This window comes from Hibiscus syriacus, unplaced genomic scaffold (genome assembly GCF_006381635.1).
Source record: "Hibiscus syriacus cultivar Baekdansim isolate YM2019G1 unplaced genomic scaffold, ASM638163v2 tig00110050_pilon, whole genome shotgun sequence".
NCBI classification, from domain to species: domain Eukaryota; kingdom Viridiplantae; phylum Streptophyta; class Magnoliopsida; order Malvales; family Malvaceae; genus Hibiscus; species Hibiscus syriacus.
In genome coordinates this window covers 564,016-583,191 of record NW_024062576.1, presented here as the reverse complement: position 1 = coordinate 583,191, position 19,176 = coordinate 564,016, and the positions used below count along the sequence as shown (strand labels likewise).

The following is a 19,176-nucleotide window of genomic DNA, read 5'->3' as shown; positions in this document are numbered from 1 at the left end:
TTAACCTAACCACTAATATTTACGTATTTTACTAATTTAATCTCAATTATAAAATTAAAAAAATGTATAATTATAGAAATTATGTTAGTTTGATTAATCAACTGAATAATATTAAAATGAATAAATTGACTTTGACAATTATTAAAAAAAATAAAATAATTTACAAAACAATTTAAAAATAACTCAGCTTCTAAATTAAATTTAGATCCACTATACCTTAATTATGCACACTAAAACAAATTTACCTACATAACATAGAACAAAAAGGAATATCATTTGTATGTCTCTCTTCATTTCCCTGTTTCTGGTCCTAAATAGTTCTTGTCAGCTTCTGAACAGGCCTTTGCTATGTGCCTCGCAAATTATCTTTCACTGGGGAAACTACAAGGATATAGACAAAAAATGAACAAAAAAAATAAGAGAATGAGGGGAGAACTAGTCCCCGTCATGCAATTTCGCCCTCTTCGATGGATGTGGAGGTGATGATAGTAGTTCCGGGATCGATATGTCACAACCAAATGATGCTGTAGTTGACGGAGAGGATGATAGCGGTGACGACGAGGAGGAGTTAAGGTTATCATCTTCTAACTTCCTTTTGTGGACTCTTCTCCCTTCTTGTTCCTCTGTTTCGCCTCTCGTTACACAGTCTTCCATCAACCGTTTTATGTCTGACAGTTTTACGGGCTTGACCAGAAACTCCTCCGCCCCTTCCTCCAAGCAACTGGAGACGAAAAACAATGTTTTAAACCATTGTTCGAAGTTAACGAAAAGCAATTATATAGCACATGACTACTCGCGAGAAAAACAAACAGCAAGATCAATCGAGCACAGATGCATATATAAATTCATCGAGAACAACCGAGCTAAAACTAGAGATGGCCAAAATACCCGAACCCGATGGGTTCAGAAAACAGCAAGATCAAGTAAGCACAGCACAGATGCATATATAAAGTCACCGAGAACAACCCCGTCAAAATTAGAGATGGTCAAAATACTCGAATCCGATGAGTCATCGACCCGACCTACGGGAAGAAAAGCAATCACGGCCAAATAGATCCAGAGAATAATAATCAGAATAATATTTTGGAGACGAGACACAACTAGACAGACAAGTGATGTGTCGATTTAATAAAGATTTTGGTTGGTCTGTTTCCCACAGAAATCCAAACAAAATATAGAATCTTTTTAGTATTGTCCTATTACAAGAACATATCAGATTTAGCTAAATCTTATCGATAACAGCAGATTCCTTCATTTCAATTTCCCCAGATTTCCTCTTGAAGTGAAATTCTATCGAATATATTTCCTGTTCAACTCCCAAACAGATTGAATTTTCCGGGAAAATCATCACCAAACAGAAATATAACAGGACGTATCAATCATTATACCTATCAATACGAGTGAGGATGTTCTCAGAGGACATGATCACCACAGGAATTTCTCTGAATGCTGCTGATCGCTGTTCGAAAAGGATCAGATGAAACATATTCAACAATAAAAGTCCAAAATGTTTCACCTCCATTGATGATCAAATATATTTACATGAGTATAAAAACAATGACCTTGATTTTCTTGAGGAGTTCATATCCGGTCATTCCGGGCATGGAATAGTCGGTCATGATAAGATTCACCTTCAAACCCTGTAACAACACAACAGCGATCAAACAGCAATTCAGCCATTTTAACAAACACCACACAATAAATCCCCAATTCCATCCAACATTTTCTTCTCGGCAAGCAAACAGATAGAAGTATAGAACAACTCACATTGAAGCCCACAGACCCTTTCTCTCCATCCAAACCAAGAAACTGTAAAGCTCTTGCCCCACTCTCCACAGCCGTCACTGCACCAAAAAAAAACCCAATCTTCAATAAAAATAATCCACAACTTTTGATCCAAAACAAACCAAGCAGTACCTTGACAAGAAGATATCTTCAGCAACTTTTCAATAACCTTACGATCAACATAACTATCATCCACAGCAAGAACATGCAATTCCTGGGAAGACCCAGATTGTAAAACCTCACCAGCAACTACCATAATCCTTTTGAATGTGCTATGGTTTTAGAATAGGAAACACCAATGGTGGGTTTGGGTTTTTTTAATAAAGAAGAAAGAGAAAGAAGAATCTTAAAAAAAGGAGAGAGGTAAAGGCGATGATTATGAAGATCCATCCATCCAATATCGTAGAGTAACATCTTACCAAATCTTTTAAAAGCAGTTATCCCCCACCTGTTCCCTGTGCTGTCCCCTTCGATTTACGTGCACTAATGTCGAAAGTAAATTGTGGTGTTACTTTGCACGTAAAAATGAGCATTAATGGAGGCAGGAGACAAATCGTAAATAAATTGTAAACAGTGGCTTTGCTGATACTGTTTGAGTTGTTGAATTGAAACTGGCACAGTTACGATCTCGAAATGGAATCGGGAAATATAAGAAGAAATCATTCACTTATCCGTCGTTTGTTTTCTGGTTGGTCAGTTTCTCTTTTCACGCTTCATCTCTTTGACCACCGTTTTATCTTAGGCCTTTTCGTCTTAAAAGAATAACTCAATAGTCAAACATTTTTGGCCAACTTTATACGATTATAAATACGTAAAGAAGCAAATATGATTGGATAATGGTTTGGAGGAAAAAATTCAATTAGGTTGGAATACATTACGATGTTTATGGATAAAAGTGCCCAAATAATATTACAGAGAGTGTTTAATTTCTAAGTTAACGTGTTTTCAATATTATTTTTTCATCTAACGATTTTATATAATAATCACCTAAAGATTTTAGGATATCTCGGTATTTTTAGACTAAAATTTTCATACATGAATTATTCGATGTCTTTAGTTAATTTTTTTTGCTTACTGTGATTTTTGACGATTTTACCAAAAAAAATCATATTTTACTTAAATATTTACGTTTCAGACACCCTTTGAGATAATATTCTCGATCTAACACCCTTTGCAGAAAGGCGCGGCCCATGCACCGCTTTTAAACTTTTTTCTCGACTATAAATACGCTCTCAACTCGTAAACATTCACTGCAATCCTTTTAACTAAAAGAATGTCGTCGCTTCAGTACAAATATCCAACATCATTGTTTCCGTTAACTTATACAAATTTCCATCCAAACGAAGCAGACCGGTTTTCATTTTATAACTGCAAAAAAATAAAATATTTAAATAAAATAATTAAATAATTAAATAAAATACTAACAAAATATTAAATATAACAAAATATACCTTATAAATAAAATTTGAACGAGGTTTGGGTTTTTAGAGGATTTGAGAGAATTTGAGAGGATTTGGTGCGGTGAAAATAGTTGAGAGTGAGGTATTTATAGGATGTGATGGATGGTGTAAACAGTCAGTTGGGTCGGTGGGATGGAAGGTGCATGGGTCGCGCTTTTCTGCAAAGGGTGTTAGATCGGGAATATTATCTCAAAGGGTGTCTAAAACGTAAATATTTAAGGATATTTTACAGATCTAGCAAATTTTTAAATATTTTCTATAAAATTATTCATGCATTAAATTACATAATACAATTATGTCTACCAATTACCACTTGACAATTTCTGATGCGTTTTTGACCATTTCAAAATCCTATACGTATACTATATTCTAGGATTTTGAAAAATAATTTTGCAGGAAGGCGCGACACATTCACCGCATAGAATTTTGAAAAATAAATATTAGTTATAAAACTTTTATAAATATTTTTCAAATCTTATGCGGTGCATGTACCACACATTTCTGCAAAATTATTTTCAAAATGATGATGATGATGATCCGTAATATTTTATAAAATTATTTATATTCTAAATTACTTACCCTCAAAATTTTCCTAGAATATACTATACGTATATGATTTTGAAAGGGTCAAAAACGCATCAGAAAGTGTCAAGTGGTAATTGATAGATATAATTGTATTGTGTAATTTAATGCATGAATAATTTTATAGAACGTATTTAAAAATTTACTGGATCTGTAAAATATTATTAAACAGTGTCTAACAAGTAATTAATTTATGTTAAGGTGATATTTGTGTAAAACGCCAATTTTTTTTCTTGAATTTCAATTGAAGACGCCTAGGAATCCCAAAAAATAATCAACACCACTGAAGACGCCGAGAGATCCCAAAAGCCTGTAAAAAACACCTTAAATCAAAAATTAATCGGACAAGTGCATTAGATTGAGAATTAAACATTCACACATCCTTATTTGGGCACTTTTGCCGATGTTCATGGGCAAAAATCGTGAGATAATGGTGTGGAAAAAAAATTCCTGAGATAATATTGTTGGAGAATTATTTGATGAGATAAGACGATTGCTACAGTTCAAACGTTAGTCGTGGTCCGGGCGATGAAGGAGGTCGCCAAGCCATCAACGCCATATTCATGCCTGCCTTGCATCTTTAGAATTTCAACATCTTTAATATAATATTCATGCCATGACTTTCACGTGCATGCTCCATTATTTAATAAGATTTGTTTTATATAATATTATTTTTATTATTAAATGATATATGTTTTTATTTTATTATTATATTAACATTAATATTTTTTATAGTATTGATATATGTTTTTTTACTTTTTAAAAGTTTTGAATTTTTGAATTAGATTTGTTTTATATAATATTATTTTTATTATTAAATGATTAACTTTTATTATCTAATGATTTAAAAAATAGCATATTAATATATTATTATGTGATATTAATCTTAGATTGACTGTCAAAACTGTGATGGTTTGTATAAAATAATATTGACAATAAAGAGGCAAAATTCTTAAGATAATGGTGTGAAAAAAAAATCTTGAGATAATGTTTTTAAAGAATTAATTGCTGAGATAAGACAATTGTATGTTGATGGCAATGAAAGGGGTAGAAGATGGTGATATCTACCAGATGGTGGTTACAGATTTGGCTTTTTATAAGAAGAAATTGATTGGAGGGAGAATGGTTAGGATTTAGTGTTTAGGGTTTAGGGTTTTTAATAACAACCAAAATATTTTAGGATTTAGGGTTCGTAAAATCAATAGTTACTGATATCTACCCCTTTCATTGCCCTCAACATACCATTGCCCTATATCAACAATTAATTCTTCAATAACATTATCTCAAGAAATTTTTTTCACATCATTATCTCAAGAATTTTGCCTCTTTATTGTCGATATTATTTTATACAAACCATCACAATTTTGATAGTCAATCTAAGATTAATATCACATAATAATATATTAATATGTTATTTTTTAATTCATTAGATAATAAAAGTTAATCATTTAATAATAAAAATAATATTATATAAAACAAATCTAATTAAATAATTCAAAAATTTTAAAAAATAAAAAACATATATTAATACTATAAAAATATTAATGTTAATATAATAATAAAATAAAAACATATATCATTTAATAATAAAAATAATACTATATAAAACAAATCTAATTAAATAATGGAGCATGCACGTGAAAGCCATGGCATGAATATTATATTAAAGATGTTGAAATTCTAAAGATGCAAGGCATGCATGAATATGACGTGCATGGTGACCTACATCCATGGCGCATGCACAGGTCGCAAGGATGGCTTGGCGACCTCCTTCATCGCCCGTACCACTTGTCGACTAACGTTCGAACTGTAGCAATCGCCTTATTTCAGCAAATAATTCTCCAACAAAATTATCTCATGATTTTTTTCCACACCATTATCTCACGATTTTTATACATTTAGTCCTCAATACTTTTATATTTTATCAGTTTGGTCCTGAATTAAATTTAACTCAATAAATTCAGTATACCAATTAAATGGTTACATCATCATGTGATTGAAGGAAAATCAAGGCAAAATTCTTCATGTAATGCTTTGAAAAAATAATATTCTTCACATGTTGCATTTGATCAATTATTTGTTGAAATAGTGTGATTTCTATAGTAACAGGGTTGGTCGCCAGGTGCTCCAGACGACCTGTACAGGTCGCCATTTCGTCCGAGCGTCGTGCCGTCGTGCTTATTTGCTGAAATGGGTTTGAGCGTTGGGATGCATCAAATATTGTTGTCATTCTAGTTTAGCTGCTACTGCCATTCTGGTTTACCATGCAGCAAGGGAGCAGAGGTTGGGGAATCACGTGCCAACCTTGGATTGCTTGGCGACCTATCTCCAAGGGCGTTGAAATGAAGTAGTTATCTGCATCGCCCATGCACGTGAAGACTGAACGATGCATGGATTGCTTGGCGACCAACCCTGTTACTGTAGAAATCACGTTATTTCAACAAATAATTAATCAAATGCAATATGTGAAGAATTATTTTTTTTCAAAGCATTACGTGAAGAAATTTGCCGAAAATCAAATAGCAAATAGAGGCATAAGATCAAAGGGGTTGGGGGTAATCAAACCTGAGACATTGGGATGGCTATTTACACAATATTGTATATATCTTAGTTATTTCTAGAAAAAAATGCTCATGGTGGGAACTGAACACCATATAAAAAACATAAGAAAACTGAACCACCAGGAATAAGCCTTATATTAGAGTAATTGAAGGATATATATATATATTAAGCACTGATTTATACAATATTAAAATAAAATTTAAATTTAAAATTTATATATTTTAAAAATAAATTTAATATTTTTATTTTCACATTTATGATTCAAAGATTATATATAAATTTAAATTGAATCATTTTAATTTAATTAATAATTTTATTTTTTACTAAAAAATAAAATATATGAATATCTATATTTTAATTAAATTTTATTAAATTGTGTAGTACAAAATGTGTAATTTAAAATCGATTTTAGTCTTGATATATAACTTAAATTACACATATTAAACAAGACAATATTGTAACAAAAATTAATTAAAATATAAATAATTCAATTTTTATTTTTAATTAAAAAAATAAAATCATTAATTAAATTAAAAAAATAAATTTAAAACTATAAATAATCCTTGAATTATAAATACAAAAAATATTTTACTTTAAAATTATATAAAATTTAAATTTTATTTTAATATTGTATAACCAGTATTCAATATGTATAAAAAATTACCCATTTATTCTTAAATATAAGACTTGTTCTAGTGGTTTAATTTTTAAGTTTTTTATGGCATTAATTGAAATATATTGTAACACCCCCAACCCATACTCGACCCGGATATGAATCCGAGGTGTCACATTAACTTTTTAAAACATTTACTTTTACAAAACAACTAAAATTCAGTTCATATTGAAAATAAAACTGAATAATTTACATTAATTAAATAATACGATTTCACAAAACCATTCAGAGCAAATCTTGTTCAAATCTTTATTTTCATACCAACTATTACATTATAACAAAATACATACAATTCAATATTTACTTCTGATCTAATCTTTGAAAAGGAGAAGCTGACATGTATAACCCTCTTTGCTCCTTACTCTTCTCAAAACCTACATGTGAAACATTCACACGCTAAGTCAATGATTTAGTGAGATATATAAACATATAAGGGAAACTCTATATATTTAACAATGCATGAACACTTCATACTATGATATCACACAAAACCATAGAATATTCATATAATCAAATGTATACATACCCATATCTCGTCATTATCATCATTAACCTCATTTCATATCATAATATCATACAAAAGTATGTATTATTTCATGTAGCAAATACATGTCTACACATATCTCATCAATATAATCATTCACCTTCTTATAATTATCAATATTATTATCCTTAATCCATCTTATCAACTACTATTGTACTAAATATTTATACACATCATATCATACATTTCACACAGCAAAACACATAATATCACACAAGGCTTCTTATGTTACGTCTTTTATTTACCCATGGTACACTTGTGAGAACTAAAGATATGTGAGTACATTGAGGTTGTGCACATATGATGTCACCGCAGCTCGTAATTTACACCGAAGTGCCACATAATTATCCCAAAGGACCATATAGTTTTGCACCGAAGTTCCACATAATTGTCCCAAAGGACCACATAGAACCCTGACCCTTGGCATACCAACTATACCCCTAGCTCTCATATCACATAACATGAGCATTATCATTTATTCTTGTTACATATTCACATAATCACACAAATCATCACATAACTTATATCATTTCACACTTAGTCACATGGGTCATTTCTCATAGCATATATCACATGGTTCATGTAACATTTTCATGTAGTCACTTAGATCATTGTCTTATAACATATATCCCATAACTTCATATCACATAACATGTAATGCAAGCAAGATGTATTAATACATACATGTAATCACATAACTTATATAATATAACTTATCCTTTATTCTCTTATGATCACCTTTCAACCCATATAATTTAAGCAGGTACTCTTATACATATTTTAATATAATCCATATATCAATACAATATAACTTATCTTACAGATTTTCATAATCATCTATATCATATAAAGTTTATACTAGTTTCATATCTTCACTTAGTTCAACTTCACATATTTTATTACCTAAACATGTATTCTCATATGGTTTCCTATATAATTACCATACAATTAATATTACATGTTAGTATAATAACTTATGCCAGTATTTCCTAGCTTATATCCGATTATCATTTTATTATCATATATATCAATGCTACTTAACTTATCTCAGTCTTCATTTAATCACATAAGTCCATTATTTTAATTCACATAGATCTAATTCATATAACTTATACCTGATTATCATATTTCACCTAAATCATTATCATACAATATATTATATGTCATATAGTTCCCTTAACTTAGAACATTTTATAGGGTTCATGTTCATATGTCAATTATTCACATAAGTACTTAAGTCGATAACACATAACTACGAAATTCCTATTATATGGTTTACATTTTGTTCTTATCTCTTCTCATAGACATATAGATACATAAATCCTCATTACCTAACTTATATTACATATTCATATAATCATTTATATCTATACCACATAACTTATTTTCCAAGTTCATATCATCACATAATTCAGTTATATCATTTAAGATAAATTACCCTACCTACATGCAATCACATCACTCATTTAACATAGATAGTATAACATGTAACTCATAAAATAACATATGACACATATACTCATATTGATATGCTCTAATATGGAAAATAGACTCCTCACAAGTCTTATTTCCATAGAATATTATATATTTAATATTATGCACTCACCTGGCCTCACTAGTCCAATCAAACACATACAACTCTTTTACACTCTTATAATTTCGAACCGTCTTGGACTTGTCTTCGATCGATATCTACACGAATATACGATTAAATAAATATTGGAATTCAAAATACTCTAAAAGATTCTTGCCAATATAAACTAGAGAAAATAACCTCAGTGACCGAAAATGCCTTATAATATACGATTTTGACCAACTTTTTTTTCGATTTGCCAAAATGAACAACAAAATCGCAATGCGATCTCTAAATCGCAACGCGATCTCCAGTGTCGCAAATCAGTTTTTCAGATTCGTAACGCGATTTTGACTATCGCATTGCGATTTTCCAAATTCGCGTTGCGATTTTAGAAAATCGCAATGCGAATATGTAAATCGCAACGCGATTCTGGCTATCGCAACACGATAATACAAAATCGCAACGCGATTCTGACTATCGCAATGCGATTTTCAAAGCGCCATTAGTATCGCAACGTGTATTTTATTTTCAAATTCCAAACACGGATATTAATATATCCCGTAATTGTAACTCATAACCTAAAACCCTAAATCACAACTCAGTCTCATCTCCATCTCTCACTCTCTCCGGCGAAATCCGTCTATCTCCATCTCTCAGAGCCACCCTCATAATCATTCACGGTCAGAAATGGAAAATCAACCAAATCAACCACCGAGGGTTAGTTTTTTTAATTATTTTTATTTTGAAAATTTTGCATTATTATTAGGTTTTTCATATTGAAATTGATGATAAGTTTACAGGTAATTTCAATAATAGATTAACCATTTCACTTAGATTGCTTATTAAATTCATTCGATTGCTGCCAATACTGCTAAACTGTTTAGTCTTTAACCCTGTGAAGTTAGTATTTGTCTTTGTTTTGTCTTTTGGTTGAAGTAATGCAATTCATTCAAGTTTCAATTTTAGACAATGACTATTTGAAACCGAGAATCGCAACGCGATTTTAGTTTCGCGTTGCGATTTTCATTTTGCGTTGCGATAGTCAAATTCGCGTTGCGATAGTCATTTTCGTGTTGCGATTTTCATTTTCGTGTTGCGATTTTAAGTTTCAGAAACTATTCTTCTTCTGCAAATTTAAACTTGAATGAATTGCATTACTTCAACCAAAAAACAAAGACAAATACGGAATTCACAGTGTTGCAAATTTAAGTTTGAAGAATAAACTACTACTATTCTTTATGTTTATTATTGTTTTTGGTATATCTTCAAAGTGTAGTTTTTGGTATATCTAACTTGGTATGTTTATTGTTTTTGTAGAACTATTTTTCGGCTCAATTGACCTTAAGGAATAAAATAAGCCTAGTCACTACAATTACGTCGAAGCTTTCACCTGTACAAAGAAAATTGTTTGAGGATACTTGCTTCGGGTCATGGCTGAAAGTACAACATCCGGGTGGAGATGCTATGTTGACCCATTTCTGGCTTCAGACCATGACTAGCGATCTACCTGAGAGTATAAAATGTGGTAATGAAGAGATATGGTTTCATTTTCCACCGGCGTATACATGGTTATCCCGGGTTTTTTCTGAGCTGTCAATGGAGAAGCCGAATTTACACATCGACGACTTGATGAGATTATTTAATAAGAAAGATGGTTTTACTCGGATGGATGACGTCGATGTTGTCCGAGTATACCTTATAGTACTTTTGCATGCCGACATTTTAGGCAGAGAGGCCAGACAACCTATTCCTAAGGACCTAATATTATTGGTAGAGGACCTAAATGCATGGAACATGTTTCCGTGGGGTTCGTATCTATGGAAAGCTACCTGGAATAAGTTGTCGTCTGCATTTGATGATCGAAAAAGTTTGCGTGGCGATGGTTCCAAATACACTTTGTCAGGCTTTATTTGGGCCTTTAAGGTAAGAATTTCTATATAATGTTTCCAAAATTATAATTAATTATTTAATAATTACTAATGTTTGTGTATTATATTGTTTGTAGATTTGGATATTTGAGGCTTTTCCCGGCATGCAGACATATGCATTAAAAACTTCAAATGATATTCCTATGGCTATTTCCTAGAAGAGAAAACGGCAGCTGTTGGATTGGGAAGAGTTACTACGGTATATGACAATAAATGATGTAAGTTAACACAAATACTACCATATATAAACAAGTTATTACTAGTACACGTTTAACTTTGTTTGAGCTATTATATTGTTAGGAGACCAACACTCCATTACAGAGGCTGACACCTACGGAGACTGAGCTTGCCACTGATTGGTGGCAAGCTAGTAAGCGTTTTTTTGATGGCACGGATGATGAGCAGCCTCCACATCGAGAGCCATCACCTCACCCAGAGCTATCACCTGATCGACCACACTATACACCTCTACAACGAGAGCTATCACCTATTCCGTCACATCATCGAGCCTTTTCTCCACCATCACCTCATGATAGGCGACCGGAAAAGATGCCACGACATTTATCTCCCTGTTCTCCACCTCCACGGGATGAGTTAGGGGAGTTACGTGATGAGGTCAATGCCTTGCGTGAGGAGGTCGGTACTTTACGCGATGACAATGGTGCATGGCGTGATGAGGTATCTACTTTACGTGGTGAGGTAGCCTCTCTACGTGAGATGGTATCATCGTTGTAGAATGAGGTTCATACTCTACGCAATGAGGTAAGTTTAAGATTTTTCATATTTAACTTGATTTACTCGTAATTTCACTTAGATTGCTTAGTAAATTCATTCGGTTGCTGCCAATACTGTTAAACAGTTCTAAAATAACCCTGTGAAGTTAGTATTTGTCTTTGTTTTGTCTTTTGGTTGAAGTAATGCAATCCATTCAAATTTCAATTTGCAGAAGAAGAATAGTCGCAACATGAAACTTAAAATCGCAACGCGAAAATGACTATCGCAACGGGATAATCGCAATGCGAAATAAAAATCGCAACGTGAAAATCGCAATGCGAAAATGAAAATCGCAACGCGAATTTAGTTTCGCGTTGCGATTTGTATTTCGCATTGCGATTATCTTGTTGCGATAGTCAAATTCGCGTTGCGATAGTCATTTTCGCGTTGCGATTTTAAGTTTCGTGTTGCGATTTTAAGTTTCAGAAACTATTCTTCTTCTGTAAATTGAAACTTGAATGGATTGCATTACTTCAACCAAAAGACAAAGACAAATACTAACTTCACAGTGTTGCAAATTTAAGTTTCAAGAATAAACTACTACTCTTTATGTTATCCTTGAACATGCACTAAACCTATATGTTGCCCTTTTAAATGTTTATATAAGTGCTTACTTCTGGAATGTTATCTGATGCATTTTATGAACTATGATAGAATAATGACTTGGGTGAATACCGTGCAAGTTTGAAACATATTTGTGTTTGTTTTCACTGTTTAATATCATGTCTGCTTATTTACTGATTTATGTATTAATTTATTTTTAGCGGTCCGATAAGGTGGATGCTTTATGCCGGGTTTTTCTTGCACGACGGGGTTCACACATCAAACGGCGTGCACGTGCCATTACGTCTCCGTTCACCCCAATAGTGCAAAGACACCGTAAGAAGAAGCCCGACTCACATATCATCGTTCAATAGGCCTCTCCTATCGTTCAAGAGGCCCCTATCATCCCTCAAGAGTCCCCTCCCACCGTTCAAGAGGCCCCTGTCATCGTTGAAGAGGTCCCTCCCACCATTCAAGAGCTCGATTCACACGACGTAATATGTCGAATTATTGAGAAACCCTCTCACGTACCAGACATGATGAATGAGTGTTGGCTTTCGTATGAGTTACCGGCCAATACCATTCTGGCAGATGAAGTGGATAGGAGAAAACTACTGGAAATAATTCTGGATAATACCCTTTGGGCTAAGACCGCATTTGATTTTTATCTACATGAGCGGAGCCAGGGGTGTTACGCTGACATATACAAACTCAACGATGATATGTATTTGTTGCTTGATCGGTCTTGGTGGGGTATGTTATTAGGGGTTGAAGACAAGGGCTATTTCGATGGGGGTAAGTCTTATATTTTTCTATATTTCATTTTGATTACTTTTTTTAAAATTTATGTAATTCACTAATATATGTCTTTTTTGTAAAACAGCATATTGATGCATAGGTGTCACGACTTCTAATAATAAGGAAAATGAGGAAAAATAAAAAAAATACGCGATATATAATTATGCTGACGTATTTTCACGTAGTTCACTTAAAGAATCAACGAGATGAATCATATGTGTTGGGTAATGGACAAGCTAAACTTTATCCTGCATGGTGGGAGGTCGATAAGGTTAGTATTTTTTTTTTAAATATTTTAAAGGTGTTCATAAATAAGTGCGCAATTGAATTATTACTTATGATTGCAGGTGTTTATCCCTGTTTTAGAACATAATCATTGGTTTCTCGTCGAGCTTCAGCTCCCATCCCTGAAGATAATAGTATATGACAGCATGATAAATTACATATCATTGTCTGATTTGAGAGATATTATTAAGGGATGGAGCTCTCATTTGGCTAAATTCTTGGATGCGATTAATTATTGGACTTATTCTGGAAACAAGAAGCCAAAGAAGTTCAATGTTACAGTTATCAGAGACGAGACCGCGCCACAACAAACGCAGGGAGCCAGAGGGGATTGTGGTCCTCTAGTATGCATGTGCTTGGAGCGTTTGACGACAGGAAGTATACAGTTTCTACCTCCCACCGATAGAGATAGAGGTGCAGTAGGCTTGTGGTTTCGGTATTTTATGGCTAGAGCGATATATGCGAGACGCTGCCTACCTGTATCCGCATTATGAAAGTGTCCATAAAGAATTGGTAAGTCAAATGCAAGTGTTGTTAAGTACCTAGAATTCAATAATTTGTTGTTTGTTGGTTTTAGATGTGTAGAAAGTGTTGTTTGAGCAAATGTTTGGTTTTTGCAGGTTAATCCTGAAGTGAGCCACGTGAAATTGAAGTATGGGTGCATAAACAACTGTCTGGGGTATACTTTTTTTTATTGTTTAATTGATTCTTAAAAGTTGATTTGTTTAATTGATAAGGAAAATAAGAATTATTATTATTTTTTGCTTGTTTAATTGATTTGTAAAAGTTGATTTGTTTAATTGATGTGTGAATATTTCTTATTTGTGCTTGTTTAATTGATTGAAATGTAAAAGTTGATTTGTTGATTTCAATCTGCATCATATTGAAGGCAAAAGACCTGTTGAAGGTACACTTTCGCAACGCTAAACTAAAAATCGCAATGTGAAAGCCAAAATCGCAACGCGAAAGTCAATTCGCGTTGCGATAGTCAAATTCCCGTTGCGATAATCAAATTCACGTTGCGATAGTCAAATTTGCGTTGCGATTTTTGCGTTACTATATTTAAATGAATGTGTAATAAGTGATAACAACTGAACAGATCATAGCAATGTTCAAACTCAAGTTACTAATACATGCCTAACTGAAAATGTTAAAAGTTTACACATAAAATACACATAATACAACGTTTGCATTTAAAAATCACCTAAGTTAATAGTCCCAAAAGGTGAAGCCGGTTGTGATTGGGATTTTGATTTTGATTGCGATTTTGATTGCCTTTTGCTTGACACCATATGAGCTTTGGATTTTGATGAGGATCCATATTTTGGTAGAGGAAAAGATGATTGTGATGGCACTGGTGATCCACATGTCAACCTTGTATGATCACTTTCCTTGCACTGACTACATGTCGATCTCTTATTCTCTTCACCCTTAGACGGTATACGATCGTGACTTTTTGGTCGGCCAGGTAGCCTTCTGTCCATGGCTGGTGGCAAAACTGTTTGTAAGTCATCTAGTATGTCCCACTCAGAAGGATGTGGAATAGGGTAGATAATCTCGGCATAAGTCTGTCGATATACTTCTGTAGTGTAGCAATCTATAGCGTATGCGCTTGAAGCATCTTGGTTTAGATGAAGAGCAACTTTTATAACATGGCCACACTGATAACCAGATGTTTGCCATTTCATACAACTACACATCTTTGCATTTAGATCGACAAGCCCATTTAAGTTATTATCCAGTACTTCAAACAAAGTGTTTGAAAATGGTTCAACTCTCCATGACGTTGACTTCACAACACGTTTCGTTATCTTTTTTTCAGTCCATGGTGTAACACGATGTTCCAATGTTCTTGTAAATTTAAATAAATAATACTTAGTAAAATATATGATAAGTTACGAATTTAAAAAAATAATACATGCATGGTTTCTTTTCTTGTAGTACTACTGTTGAATAGAAAAAACTCCATTAACATAGTAATGAGTAATTTCTGGGAATGACGACTTAGAGCGTTGATTGATTCTGCACTATTAGACGTCATGAAACCATATCTTGCTCCAAGTTGATGTACTCTTGACCATCTTTCAAACCCGACGTCTTCTAGTGTTTTAGCACACTGAGGCAAAACACGTCTTAAACAATTTATATGCTTATTAAAATCCACTTCCCGATAAGCTTTTACAGCCTTCCAGTATGTCCATTTGTGATTTTTTATACCAGCAGACCTTGATTTTAGATTTCTATACAAATGAACACCACAAAGTCCATGAAAAGCATCTGGGAAACACCTTCTAACAGCGTTGTCAATTGATTTTGCCTTATCGGATATGATTGTCAGATTGCTAATAGGACCTATGCAATCCCTAAGATGCCCCATAAACCATGTCTATGAATCAGAGATTTTAGATTTGCCAACCCCGTAAGCTATTGGCAATATCCCATTGTTAGCATCCATGACTACTGCTAATAAGTTTACTCCAAGGTATCGACCTTTCAAATGTGCTCCGTCAACTATAATAATTGGGCGCATGCAAGTAATAAACGAACGAATCTACAAAATAATATACACAAGAAATATAATCATTTAAATGTGAAATGCATGTAACTAACAAAAATGAGTCAGCAAAATTATATTTCTAACCGCAGCACCAATGGCGATAAACAACAACTCAAAGCGTCCATCTCTATATGTTTTGATATGAGTTACCGACCCAGGATTTTTCAGCTTTAAATTGTGACAAAAAGCCGGTAGTTGGGAAAACGATGCTTCTCAACAATTCCAAGGCATAACATTTGGCTCTCCAAGCTTGAGAATATGAGATACTAATCTTGAACCGAGCATTCATGTCAGTCATAATTTCATGTCCCCGATATACCCTGCCATTCAAAAACATTAACTCATCCAGAAAACCACCCAACACCTTTTTGTTTGTCTGTCTATGGTCAGGAAAAACTTGGATTCTTGAACATGTATTTTATCAATAAAAGTCCTAACTTGAAACATTTCACAATCTTTTATCCTCTTTGCAATCATACGCCACGTACAGTTTTTGTCAATCATACACCTTGTTTCGAAACGATCTTTGTTTGATTTGTTAACTTTTAGTTGATAGCCATCTTCCACACATTTCGTATACAAAGCTATCTTCAAGTCTTCCTTTGTATCAAAACAATCATCTTTCTTGATACGAATAATATTTGTGTAACAATCAACTGATATCTTTACCAACTCTTCTTCTGGTATCTGAAGTAATTCTGGCATATTCCAGTTATACTCCCGTGGCATTTTCTTCGGGGACTTTTCTTCGGGGATTTCTTCTTCTTCTTTTTCTTCTTCAGGGTTATATGAATTACATAATGGATGTTCAACATGTTTATTCACAGTCGTAACTTCCTCCTCATTATCATCAACAACATCTTCCTCGGCAGCGGCTGTTTCATCATCAAAATTCGGGTATTGACCAATATCAAAATCATTACACGCAGAGTCTGTTTCTTCTTCTGAAACATCATCAAAATCCGAGTATTGACCAAGATCAAAGTCCGGGTATTGACCAAGATCAAATTTCGAATACTGACTAGTACTCACAATTTTTTCTGTTGGCTCATCATCGTCTAACTGGTCAATACAAAAACCGAAATTTGGTGCTGAAAGTTGATTGAGATTTGGATTAGGGAAAAGTTGTGGGTTTTGAAATTGTGTTTGGTATTGGAAATGTGGTGAAATAAAATTTGCTTGGTGATGAAATTGTGGTGGAAAAACTTAGTTGATTACTACCCGCTACTGACCCAACTTCACTACTTCTAAGTTCAACAACATAGAATGTAACATCATCTTGCAAAACACTAGTGTAAGCAATGAATCGTTCAACATCTTCATTGTCGGTTAACAAATAAACTTTACCTTTTCTCTGATAAGATAGCCTAAATCCACTTAAGGGCTCTAAATTCAATTTATTTGCAATACGTAACATTAGAGTTTCATAAGTTAACTTTTTTAATGACAGATTTAGTTGAAGATTCATGGGTAAAGGCATATATTGTAAAACACCATGAACATTCTCCCATGACCCTCCAAAACACAAATCTATCCAAACATGATCAACATTAGATGATTTCATTATTGTAAATTAATTTACTAAACAAACGAGCTGCGAAACTAAAACCTGTTACCGGATGGGGAAGGATGTCGTTGGATATAGAAACGGATGTCGTCGGAGAGAGTGATAGATGGAGATGGAATGAGTTATGATTTAGGGATTTAGGTTATGAGTTGCTGCTGCTGCGTAGTTATATACCCAAAACATTTGTGTTGCGAAACTAAAACCTATTGCGAATTTAAAATTCAGTGTTGCGATAGTCAGAATCGCGTTGCGATTTACATATTCGCATTGCGATTTTCTAAAATTGCAACGCGATAGTCAAAATCGCGTTGCGAATCTGGAAACTGATTTGCGATACTGGAGATCGCGTTGTGATTTAGAGATCGTATTGCGATTTTGTTGGTCATTTTGGCAAATCGAAAAAAAGTTGGTCAAAATCGTATATTATAAGGCATTTTCGGTCACTGAGGTTATTTTCTCTATAAACTAAACAAAGCATTGATTCCTTAATTCCAACTTAGGTAGTATCAGTACTACAAGCACAATACTGATACCTCTATACTTGTAGTATCGATACCCTTCCATTGTATCGATACCCATTTTCGATTATGCAATTTCATTGCAAGAAATGGTATTGATAGCTCCACATTGGTATCGATACCCATGGTACATATACTACCACTTTAGTATCGATACCCCATGAATATTTATCCCACTTTTTACCTTATGGTGTCGATATTGTTCATGAAGTGTCGATACCCTACGAAAAATTTTCACATTTTACCTTGTAGTATTGGTACTTACTCAACCAGTACCGATACTACTAGCCCAGAATATGCTTCTTTAGCCCGAAAATTTCCAGAACTTTACCCAAACTCTATTTTTTAAACTCTCTTCATGCTTTTAAACTCATTTATACATACTTAAACCATCTTTTATCCATATAACACACCATCATCTTCAATAACTCATTATAATTCTTGAAACTAAAAATCTTACCAAATTTCCAACATGTTCTTAATTCACTTCTATTACTTCTAACTTCTTAATTAGACCTTTGACAAGTCAAATTCAACTTCAAAATCCATTTACTCCTTTTTTTCAATAATTCACTCAAAAACTTGTTTTACTTAATCTTTCATAGCTTGTCAATCTTTTAGTTTCTAGTTCTCTTTAAGCTTCTTTAAGTTTTCCTAATGCTTCAAGAACCAAAACCAACCTTAAAATAAAAGGAATAATCACTAAGAAACATACTCACCTTATGCAAGAACCCACGGTGGAGAGGAAGAAGAAAGCTGAAGAAGACTCTGGATAAGATTTCTCTCATTTCCCACGTGTTATATATCACTTAAAGAGGGAAGATAAAAATATTTCCTTTGAAAAAACCATAATACCCTTCCAATAATCCAACTTTCATATCAAGTCCTAAACAAAATTTCCAAAATAAATCCTTAAACTTTTCAAGTTATTCTAATTAAACCACTAAATTTTGAATTCTTATAATTTGTTCACTAGCCCTACTTTAGGGATATTACATATATATAATATTGTGTAAATATGGTG

At 33.2% G+C, this 19,176-nt stretch overlaps 1 protein-coding gene across 1 annotated transcript; it reads right to left on the bottom strand.

The window, feature by feature from the left end:
- Positions 1-200: 200 nt before the first annotated feature.
- On the bottom strand, positions 201-2,145 carry LOC120213990 (two-component response regulator ARR5-like). The gene is made up of 5 exons (XM_039212010.1): positions 1,918-2,145; positions 1,768-1,844; positions 1,563-1,640; positions 1,389-1,459; positions 201-721 (listed from the first exon to the last, which is right to left on the bottom strand). The coding sequence occupies exons 1-5, from the start codon at positions 2,039-2,041 to the stop codon at positions 436-438; spliced, it is 636 nt and encodes a 211-aa protein (XP_039067941.1). The 5' UTR covers positions 2,042-2,145; the 3' UTR covers positions 201-435.
- Positions 2,146-19,176: the final 17,031 nt, after the last annotated feature.

Bases quoted from the DNA above. Each gene is read 5' to 3' on its own strand.
- LOC120213990 (XM_039212010.1), bottom strand. From the start codon at position 2,041: ATGGTAGTTGCTGGTGAGGTTTTACAATCTGGGTCTTCCCAGGAATTG. The intron at 1,641-1,767 runs GTGAGTTGTTCT...GTGTTGTTACAG, and splicing joins AAGGGTCTGTGGGCTTCAAT to GGTTTGAAGGTGAATCTTAT. The intron at 1,460-1,562 runs GTCATTGTTTTT...CTTTTCGAACAG, and splicing joins AACTCCTCAAGAAAATCAAG to CGATCAGCAGCATTCAGAGA.